Raw genomic sequence first — 11,489 nt, forward strand, 5'->3', positions numbered from 1 at the left:
AAGAAAAAGCCTTGAATGATTAGGTGTGTCCAGACTTTTGACTGGTACTGTAGATTGACTAAAATCTATGTTCATCAAGTGTAGTAGGCATGTTTGGTTTCTGGGGTGGAGCATTAGCAGCCAATTGGTTTGGAACTTGCTGTGGTTACAGTCGTCTTTCGATACCTTTAATGTGGTGACCTCTACATTGTAGTTTAGTTTGGTACAGAGTATGTGAACCAAAAAAATGTTACGTCAAAATAAATACATTTCCGCGATTATTTTGTTGCAATGACGTCATTCAGCTTCAGCCTAATGTGCGCCACAAAAAAATACTGACAGTTCCTTCTTCCTTGTCATGTATTTTACAGTAGATGTCACGTTGTAATTGGCTACGGCCGGGAACCACTGGGGAACTAGGCTACTCTATACCACCTCAACAATTTATGGGCTTTCCAAAAACGTTATTTCACTCTCGTTGAATTTGACTCACTTCACGTGCAACTAACGAAGCAATATATTATGGTCCAACGTGAGAAACAAAACCATGAGCTTAATTCAACATTCACCAGCTGAGAATGAATACTTTTCTCGTTCTCTTATGCCTGCTCTCTGAAGGTAAATTGTTTTCCATGGCTTCTGACTAGGGGTTGATTCTGCTCATATAAGATGAGATGGGTTAGGTAAACAACATTTCCCACGTTTGACAGGTTATTGATTTCTGTATGTAGGCTAAACTTGTTTTATTTATTTACCTGTTAACTTGCCTTCTTCCTTTTGTAGCGGTCTCTGTCAACGTCGTAGCCAGAGGAGACACCAGGGTTGACTTCAATGCCGACGCATCATATACCTGCACTCATGCGGACCCGACAGGTGTGCTGCAAGTCACCTGGCAGAGGCTGTTCAAAGACGACTCGGTGGAGAATCTGGCCACCTACAGCAAGCGGTTTGGAGCTCAAATCATAGACCCGCACCGAGGCAAGGTGGTTTTCACGGAAGCATCTCTCAACTCAACGTCTATTACCGTGAAGAACGTAACATGGGCAGACGAAGCCTGCTATATTTGTTCCTTCAATGTTTACCCGAGTGGATCAAGACGCAAGCAGACGTGTCTTACCGTTCAAGGTATTTAATGCACTGAATAATAACAGTTTTAGGGCGTACCTCTATTGTTCTCTATTCAGTTGAAATTACATCTTAATGTAAGTGATATTGAAACTCGAAATAATATGCACAGGTACAAGCACACCTGGTCAACTAATGATCCAGCCCTTGATTAGACCTAGTTGAATCAGGTGTGCTGGTATAGAAGTGGAAGTCACTGGGGGTATCCTTGGAGATAATATTTTTGGGGAAACACTCTTATCGAGCATTCAAAAGACTTCATAAGTAATACATACGGTGCATTCGGAAAGTATTCAGACCCCTTGACTTTTTGCACATTTTGTTACGTTACAGCCTAAAATTGATTTTGCGAAAATGTCTAACCATGTTTTTGCTTTGCCATTATGGGATATCGTGTGTAGATTGAGGAATTTGTATTTATTTACTCCGTTTTAGAATAAATCTGTAACGTAACTGAATGTGAAAAGGGAAGCAGTCTGAATACTTTATGAATGTACTGTAGATGCTTCACTCATACATTTAGAAGCAAAACCAGTACAGGTAATAGAAAAGGTCCTTACATCTGGTGCTCCACCAAATATAGAATAATCCTTTATTCACCCTTTACTGCAGGACATTTACTAAGGAATGATATATCTGAATAATACAGTATGGGCCGTGTAAAGGGTTGTATTAGGGGAATAGAAACACTATAGTTTAGAACACCAGCTAACTTCAACTATAAATCACCATATTGGCATTGTTCCATCACTGGCAGGATTTCCCAAAATTGTCTGAATCCCAAAACTGTCTGAACGACCATGAACTCTGCTGCATTAATAAGGGACATTTGCTGGTGTCAAAACATATGAAAACATGATACATATTTTGAAAGCTATTCTTAATTGATCTGTCTGGTAATATAAGTCATATATAAATAAACTCAACATGATCTAATATTCCCTGTTTCATCTATTCAAAGGTTTATCTGAAGTGAGGGCCACAATGCAAAAAGTCCCCAGCACTGAACCTAAAGCAGACATGGAAGTTGTGGTCAGCTGCTCTGCCACGGGTAAACCAGCACCTTGGATCCAATGGAACTTATCTGCTGCAGCACTCATAAAGACACCTAACAACTGGACTGTCATTAACAAAGACCAAACTGTCACAGCCAATAGCAACATCACCCTCCAACTGTTGCCAGGCTCCGGGGGATACGTGGACTGTATCGTAAACAATGGGATGAGGACACAGAGACACGAGCGGGTCCTGCTTCCTATTCTCCCTGGAGAGAGGGAGGTTGAAGAGGGTACGTAATGTTGACGTGTCATATACTTTTAGACCATACACTTTTAGCATGTCAGTACAGAACGGTTCAACTTGAAAACATTGTGAAAACAACATCATCCCTAGCCTTATAAATAGTTTGCCAAATTCTTGATGTTAATAGGAAACATTTCCATTTGGATACATGAATTTGGCATTCTATTTAACAGACTACATCATCCCCAGGGGCATGTCGTGATAGCCTTGTGACCAGCATCATCGTGCAATAGTGCAACATTCTGTTTCCTGAAAACAGAACGCAGCGATTTCAGGCTGGTTCCAAGAGGCTAATGTTGTGATGCTATTAGTGCTGTTAGTAATCTTATCTCACCCGTTGGGTTTAATGTTGACCACCATGGCAAAGCATCACGAGTCACTCCTTTTTTAAATCACACTGTAGTCAAGTGTTGTGTTGAGTTCTGGGTGGTTTCCAGCCCCTCAGGGAAGCTACGTGATGGATGATATGATTGGATAGATGGGACAGACCATGTTATCAACATGTTATTCAAACTGAATGCATTAGAAAAGAAGGGTGTACAATTCCTTGTCTTTCTCTTCGGAGTAAATGCTGTCTCTCCAAACACATGCTCACTGGAGTTTCATGTTTCACCTTCCAGATGACAAGAGGACATCCTCGTGGGCGGTTGGCATCCCAGTGTTCCTAATCATTTCCCTTTAGTCATCTTGGGTTGTGTCGAGCTTCAAAAGAAAAAAGGTGAGTCCGCACAAGATTATCTGTAATATCTAATATCTTTATTTTAATCGTCTTAGTAAGACAAGTGGAATGAATTGAGTCATCAACTCTATATATGGTTCTGTCTTTTTATGAAATAAACTGAGCAACGCATGGCTTAGAGCTCCGTAATGTTTATGGATTCACTGCAGTACAGTATAGTAACCGTCACATTCTATCTGGCAGGTTGCAGCCAAGCAGCGTTGGCAACCACAGCAGACGAGCAGGACCGTCTTAGGAGCGTTGTGTAAACATCTGTCTGTTGTTGCCGACCGTGCTTATATGCACTGTAGCTGACAGCTGTTTTTGTTGAGGACTGGAGCACCTGTTGTTACTGAGCCTGGATGTTGGACCTTGTTGAATCATTCTTACACAGTCATAAATAAGCTAATTAACACATGTATTATACAAGCCATGATATGGTTAATGCTGTTTAGAGGTACTGAAATGGCACTTTTAGGTTTGAGAGATTGATGACCTCTTGTAGGTGAGTGTTGTGATATGAGGTAGGTTACTTGTTGCCTGGCTACCCAAACTCCTTGCTCCAACCAAATGTTACGCCAAAGGACATTAGTTTCTTCTTTGCAATGAGTCTGGATTTGAGTACCTCCCCAGCTTTTCACCGAATGCCAACACATTCTGGGCCATCTGATTTGTCCAGTAACGATGGGTTGAGTCAGAGCTAGAACACACGTGGGTTAAACAGGGGTTTGAAAATTCATTGGCTGTTACTGTGATTGGTTAGAGACAATCCAATCGCTGGAGACATTGTTTTGTACAACGCCCGTCGTGCCCCTCGTCACCACAAACAACTTCAATAATAACCCTACCCATATTCAGACTAAAGTATGTGGTGAAGGACAAAGCAGTGGGAGAATTTAGTTTGAGTCGTCAGGCTAGGTTACCTCATCTATTAGGACAGCACCACCTACTGTTTGACTGTACTTTATTACAACATACACCAAGTAGAATATATTTATCTATTTATTTTATGTTCTAAATAACCAAGTAATTTATTTGATTTCAACCCACTTCAATATGATTGACCTTGTTGCACTTTTGTTCAAGTTAAGTTTACAGTGTATTGTTATTATAAATCTATGGAATAGTCTACAGATAGTTTTGTTGTTCTTCCTGTTATACCAGTGTAATGTGTGAATGTATTTGAGCTCTTAGAATGTAATGATGATAATGCACATTTTTGCTCCTTGATATATCGTCTTGAGTTCCTATTGTTATTTGTTTTGATAATGTATGTTGCTTGTTGTGTTCGATTCCATTTCCACTTGATTTGACACTGTTTATAAAATCAGGCTATTAATCTTGCTTGATCTGTAAAATGTTTTAATTGTTTTTAATTATTAAACATTCTTTATATGGATTGTGTTACCACCTGTGAAATAAAACTATATGCTGTATTTAAAAAATTTAAAAAACTGCCCATTGTCACCTTGTTTACAGTAACATCACCATTTAAAATCAGGGGTAGATTTTATAGCTCTGTTTACAGTAATATCACCATTTTAAATCAGGGGTAGGTTGTTATAGCTCTGACAGTAATAACCATTTAAAATCAGGGGCAGGTTGTTATAGCTCTGACAGTAATAACCATTTAAAATCAGGGGTAGGTTGTTATAGCTCTGACAGTAATAACCATTTAAAATCAGGGGTAGGTTGTTATAGATCCTTGTTTACAGTAACATCACCATTTAAAATCAGGGGTAGGTTGTTATAGCTCTGACAGTAATAACCATTTAAAATCAGGGGTAGATTTTATAGCTCTGTTTACAGTAACATCACCATTTAAAATCAGGGGTAGATTTTATAGCTCTGTTTACAGTAACATCACCATTTAAAATCGGGGGTAGGTTGTTATAGCTCCTTGTTTACAGTAATATCACCATTTATAATCAGGGGTAGGTTGTTATAGCTCTGACAGTAATAACCATTTAAAATCAGGGGTAGGTTGTTATAGCTCTGACAGACAGGTTGTTATAGCTCTGACATTAATAACCATTTAAAATCAGGGGTAGGTTGTTATAGCTCTGACAGTAATAACCATTTAAAATCAGGGGTAGGTTGTTATAGCTCTGACAGTAATAACCATTTAAAATCAGGGGTAGGTTGTTATAGCTCTGACAGTAATAACCATTTAAAATAAGGTTGTTATAGCTCTGACAGTAACATCACCATTTAAAATCAGGGGTAGGTTGTTATAGCTCTGACAGTAATATCACCATTTAAAATCAAGGGTAGATTTTATAGCTCTGTTTACAGTAACATCACCATTTAAAATCGGGGGTAGGTTGTTATAGCTCCTTGTTTACAGTAATATCACCATTTAAAATCAGGGGTAGGTTGTTATAGCTCTGACAGTAATAACCATTTAAAATCAGGGGTAGGTTGTTATAGCTCTGACAGTAATAACCATTTAAAATCAGGGGTAGGTTGTTATAGCTCTGACAGTAATATCACCATTTAAAATCAGGGGTAGGTTGTTATAGCTCTGACAGTAATATCACCATTTAAAATCAGGGGTAGGTTGTTATAGCTCTGACAGTAATAACCATTTAAAATCAGGGGTAGGTTGTTATAGCTCTGACAGTAATAACCATTTAAAATCAGGGGTAGGTTGTTATAGCTCTGACAGTAATAACCATTTAAAATCAGGGGTAGGTTGTTATAGCTCTGACAGTAATAACCATTTAAAATCAGGGGTAGGTTGTTATAGCTCTGACAGTAATAACCATTTAAAATCAGGGGCAGGTTGTTATAGCTCTGACAGTAACATCACCATTTAAAATCAGGGGTAGGTTGTTATAGCTCTGACAGTAACATCACCATTTAAAATCAGGGGTAGATTTTATAGCTCTGTTTACAGTAACATCACCATTTAAAATCGGGGGTAGGTTGTTATAGCTCCTTGTTTACAGTAATATCACCATTTATAATCAGGGGTAGGTTGTTATAGCTCTGACAGTAATAACCATTTAAAATCAGGGGTAGGTTGTTATAGCTCTGACAGTAATAACCATTTAAAATCAGGGGTAGATTTTATAGCTCTGTTTACAGTAACATCACCATTTAAAATCAGGGGTAGATTTTATAGCTCTGTTTACAGTAACATCACCATTTAAAATCGGGGGTAGGTTGTTATAGCTCCTTGTTTACAGTAATATCACCATTTATAATCAGGGGTAGGTTGTTATAGCTCTGACAGTAATAACCATTTAAAATCAGGGGTAGGTTGTTATAGCTCTGACAGTAATAACCATTTAAAATCAGGGGCAGGTTGTTATAGCTCTGACAGTAATAACCATTTAAAATCAGGGGTAGGTTGTTATAGCTCTGACAGTAATATCACCATTTAAAATCAGGGGTAGGTTGTTATAGCTCTGACAGTAACATCACCATTTAAAATCAGGGGTAGGTTGTTATAGCTCTGACAGTAATAACCATTTAAAATCAGGGGTAGGTTGTTATAGCTCTGACAGTAATAACCATTTAAAATCAGGGGTAGGTTGTTATAGCTCTGACAGTAATATCACCATTTAAAATCAGGGGTAGGTTGTTATAGCTCTGACAGTAATAACCATTTAAAATCAGGGGCAGGTTGTTATAGCTCTGACATTAATAACCATTTAAAATCAGGGGTAGGTTGTTATAGCTCTGACAGTAATAACCATTTAAAATCAGGGGTAGGTTGTTATAACTCTGACAGTAAGGTTGTTAAGCTCTGACATTTAAAATCAGGGGTAGGTTGTTATAGCTCTGACAGTAATAACCATTTAAAATCAGGGGTAGGTTGTTATAGCTCTGACAGTAATATCACCATTTAAAATCAGGGGTAGGTTGTTATAGCTCTGACAGTAATAACCATTTAAAATCAGGGGTAGGTTGTTATAGCTCTGACAGTAATATCACCATTTAAAATCAGGGGTAGGTTGTTATAGCTCTGACAGTAATAACCATTTAAAATCAGGGGTAGGTTGTTATAGCTCTGACAGTAATATCACCATTTAAAATCAGGGGTAGGTTGTTATAGCTCTGACAGTAATAACCATTTAAAATCAGGGGTAGGTTGTTATAGCTCTGACAGTAATAACCATTTAAAATCAGGGGTAGGTTGTTATAGCTCTGACAGTAATAACCATTTAAAATCAGGGGTAGGTTGTTATAGCTCTGACAGTAATAACCATTTAAAATCAGGGGTAGGTTGTTATAGCTCTGACAGTAATAACCATTTAAAATCAGGGGTAGGTTGTTATAGCTCTGACAGTAAGAACCATTTAAAATCAGGGGTAGGTTGTTATAGCTCTGACAGTAAGAACCATTTAAAATCAGGGGTAGGTTGTTATAGCTCTGACAGTAATAACCATTTAAAATCAGGGTAGGTTGTTATAGTGACAGTAAGAACCATTTAAAATCAGGGGTAGGTTGTTATAGCTCTGACAGTAATATCACCATTTAAAATCAGGGGTAGGTTGTTATAGCTCTGACAGTAATAACCATTTAAAATCAGGGGTAGGTTGTTATAGCTCTGACAGTAATATCACCATTTAAAATCAGGGGTAGGTTGTTATAGCTCTGACAGTAATAACCATTTAAAATCAGGGGTAGGTTGTTATAGCTCTGACAGTAATATCACCATTTAAAATCAAATATGACAGTAATAACCATTTAAAATCAGGGTAGGTTGTTATAGCTCTGACAGTAATAACCATTTAAAATCAGGGGTAGGTTGTTATAGCTCTGACAGTAATAACCATTTAAAATCAGGGTAGGTTGTTATAGCTCTGACAGTAATAACCATTTATAATCAGGGGTAGGTTGTTATAGCTCTGACAGTAATAACCATTTAAAATCAGGGGTAGGTTGTTATAGCTCTGACAGTAAGAACCATTTAAAATCAGGGGTAGGTTGTTATAGCTCTGACAGTAAGAACCATTTAAAATCAAGGTTGTTATAGCTCTGACAGTAATAACCATTTAAAATCAGGGGGTAGGTTGTTATAGCTCTGACAGTAAGAACCATTTAAAATCAGGGGTAGGTTGTTATAGCTCTGACAGTAATATCACCATTTAAAATCAGAGGTAGGTTGTTATAGCTCTGACAGTAAGAACCATTTAAAATCAGGGGTAGGTTGTTATAGCTCTGACAGTAATATCACCATTTAAAATCAGAGGTAGGTTGTTATAGCTCTGACAGTAATAACCATTTAAAATCAGGGGTAGGTTGTTATAGCTCTGACAGTAATAACCATTTAAAATCAGGGGTAGGTTGTTATAGCTCTGACAGTAATAACCATTTAAAATCAGGGGTAGGTTGTTATAGCTCTGACAGTAATATCACCATTTAAAATCAGGGGTAGGTTGTTATAGCTCTGACAGTAAGAACCATTTAAAATCAGTAGGTTGTTATAGCTCTGACAGTAATAACCATTTAAAATCAGGGGTAGGTTGTTATAGCTCTGACAGTAATAACCATTTAAAATCAGGGGTAGGTTGTTATAGCTCTGACAGTAATATCACCATTTAAAATCAGGGGTAGGTTGTTATAGCTCTGACATTAATAACCATTTAAAATCAGGGGTAGGTTGTTATAGATCCTTGTTTACAGTAACATCACCATTTAAAATCAGGGGTAGGTTGTTATAGCTCTGACAGTAATAACCATTTAAAATCAGGGTAGTTGTTATAGCCTGTAATAACCATTTAAAATCAGGGGTTTGTGACAGTAATAACCATTTAAAATCAGGGGTAGGTTGTTTAGCTCTGACAGTAATATCACCATTTAAAATCAGGGGTAGGTTGTTATAGCTCTGACATTAATAACCATTTAAAATCAGGGGTAGGTTGTTATAGCTCCTTGTTTACAGTAATAACCATTTAAAATCAGGGGTAGGTTGTTATAGCTCTGACAGTAATAACCATTTAAAATCAGGGGTAGGTTGTTATAGCTCTGACAGTAATAACCATTTATGTTTTAGTAAAACATTTGAAATCAGGGTAGGTTTCCTGGAGACACTGTTTAAAAGCTCCTTTCTGTTTTATGTCCTATATTCCATTAACCTTCTCAACTAAAACAATGGTTCTGACATTGGCTTACACTGTTTAAAAATAAAAAATAAAGTCTCACCAGCTGAGTTTACTTTTAGCCTGGTGTATGGGGAGGGGCCATATGTGGACACAGAGGAAAATTCTAATTCCTCTCTTTACTATAATATAACTCAGTTTCACCATGTCTCCTGCACACTACAGCTACCTGTATAGTCCTGTCATTTCTAAAGGTGATCTAATTAGTTTTATGCATCCTGCATTTGTCAGAATTGTTTTCTGAATGTACAATATTGCTGATACTATTGCTTTCCTTTTATGAAATGTAGTGCTTTTCTTGTCACGATCGTCGTATAGGCGCAGCGTGGTGTGCATTCATTCTTTATTAAAAGAATAAACACCGAACAAAATAACAAACGAAACGTGAAGCTATACAATATAGTGCTGACAGGTTAAGCAAAGCTACTACTAGTTATTTCAAGCCTGTGTATTTTATGAATATATTCTGTATTTAAAATCAGGGATAGGTTGTTATAGCTCTGCACCAGGCTCACTTGGCTGTGTGTGTAATATACACATAGTCAAGATCCCACATCAGAAAGTGGGGAAAAAGGGCTACCTAAATATGATCCCCAATCAGAGACAACGATAAACAGCTGTCTCTGATTGGGAACCGTATCAGGCCAACATAGATAAACAAAACCCCTAGACCTACAAAAACCCTAGACATACAAAAACTAGAGTACCCACCCTCGTCACACCCTGACCTAACCAAAATATATAGAAAAACAGAGATATCTAAGGTCAGGGCGTGACATTTTTACAGCAGTTCAAACCTGTATTGCACTACATTCGTGATTTTATTTAAATAGCTATAGTCCATTTAACGCATTAATGTTTCTTATAAAAACATTGAATGTTAGCTGTAGACTGGTACTAAGGCTAGTCCATTTTCCCCTTGACACATGAATATCTTACATGTCTTTCCCACACACACTTGGTTGTGCATGCTGGCTGCACATGTATCATATACGTACAAATCAAATCTGCTTGCTGTGGGGAACATAGTTCAGACGCCACCCATATCTTTGATTTCACACTCAATTTGCTGGGTCAATCAACCGGCTGTAGGGAGAGACTTACTTCACAGCTACATCTTTGAGCAAGCAATGGTACTGACACACACACACGAGAAAACCTTCATATAGGTGAAGTTAATCTCACCATTAGATTCACTTAGCTTGATGATACATCATGTTATTACCTCCAACCTTGCAACGATGTTTTCCTGATACTGTTCTGTGTTTACTTTCACTTTCACTAGAGGAGGGGTTGTGGAGAGACTAGCAACTGTCCTTTTCTCTGTGGGAGGAGCTCACAACACAAAATTGGCCAACAAGGTTTCTTGAAAAGTTTTTGAACTATAACAACAGAGCTTGTTAGTATTTAAACTATCCAACGGACTACGTTACCATGCCTCCCACAATGCCTCATTTGAAAACGGTTTCTAGTATGAAATACTACTTTGCCACACATTATCCAGAGGTCCATTTACATCACCTTTCCTCATCTGGCCACACATTGCTGCCATGGCTCGTGTTAAAAGTTACCTTACTCTTCTGCTGCTATTCCTTCCTGAGGGTGAGTTACATCCGTGTTCATATGAAATACATGATAGGTCTATAGGTCTTAAATGTAAGTTATACAGTTTTATCAATTTCAGAGTTGCGTTTCATTATGATATGTAGATAACTACACGACACTTATAGGTGCATTATGCATAAGTTGTAACTGCAGATAGTCCTTAAAGGAATACATTTAATTCAATAAAAAGTATTATATTTTGAACATTATTGAAGCTAAGGGGTCTTTTTAATTGGTGAATAGCCGGTCCAGTCACCATCAGTATACAAACATCAGCATCTTCCTGTTCTATACTGTAAAACATGCAACTTGTAAAAAGTCCATGGAGCCTAAATATCCCAGTTTCCTGGGACATTTGAATTGGGAGGATTCTTTAGCTGATATGAAATACTTCACTGAGCCAATGATTTTTACTCAATTTGAGATTAATCAAAAAACCTGAGTTTGCTGAAACTCTCAGCTTAAAATGCTGTCTTGGCTCAAAATACATGTGTCTTATTAACAAAAATTCAAGTAGTTTGCCTAATTTCAGTTTATGTAACAAAACCATCCATGCTTAGTGTAGAGAATCACTGTACCATCTAAAACACTGTGAAATATATTTTCCAAAACCCCAAAAATATTGTACTTTCAGCTGCAATAAAACT

At 37.5% G+C, this 11,489-nt stretch overlaps 1 protein-coding gene across 1 annotated transcript; it reads left to right on the top strand.

The window, feature by feature from the left end:
* The first annotated feature begins 385 nt into the window (after nucleotides 1-385).
* Nucleotides 386-4,562, top strand: LOC135535703 (OX-2 membrane glycoprotein-like). The gene is made up of 5 exons (XM_064962138.1): nucleotides 386-597; nucleotides 763-1,104; nucleotides 2,066-2,392; nucleotides 3,027-3,124; nucleotides 3,329-4,562. The coding sequence occupies exons 1-4, from the start codon at nucleotides 558-560 to the stop codon at nucleotides 3,086-3,088; spliced, it is 771 nt and encodes a 256-aa protein (XP_064818210.1). The 5' UTR covers nucleotides 386-557; the 3' UTR covers nucleotides 3,089-3,124; nucleotides 3,329-4,562.
* Nucleotides 4,563-11,489: the final 6,927 nt, after the last annotated feature.

The sequence above is a fragment of the Oncorhynchus masou genome, unplaced genomic scaffold, assembly GCF_036934945.1.
Source record: "Oncorhynchus masou masou isolate Uvic2021 unplaced genomic scaffold, UVic_Omas_1.1 unplaced_scaffold_5025, whole genome shotgun sequence".
NCBI classification, from domain to species: Eukaryota; Metazoa; Chordata; class Actinopteri; order Salmoniformes; family Salmonidae; genus Oncorhynchus; species Oncorhynchus masou.

Excerpts from the sequence above, each read along its gene's own strand:
- LOC135535703 (XM_064962138.1), top strand. The coding sequence starts at position 558 with ATGAATACTTTTCTCGTTCTCTTATGCCTGCTCTCTGAAG. Across the intron at positions 1,105-2,065 it reads GACGTGTCTTACCGTTCAAG|GTTTATCTGAAGTGAGGGCC; the intron begins GTATTTAATGCA and ends ATCTATTCAAAG. Across the intron at positions 2,393-3,026 it reads AGAGAGGGAGGTTGAAGAGG|ATGACAAGAGGACATCCTCG; the intron begins GTACGTAATGTT and ends TTCACCTTCCAG.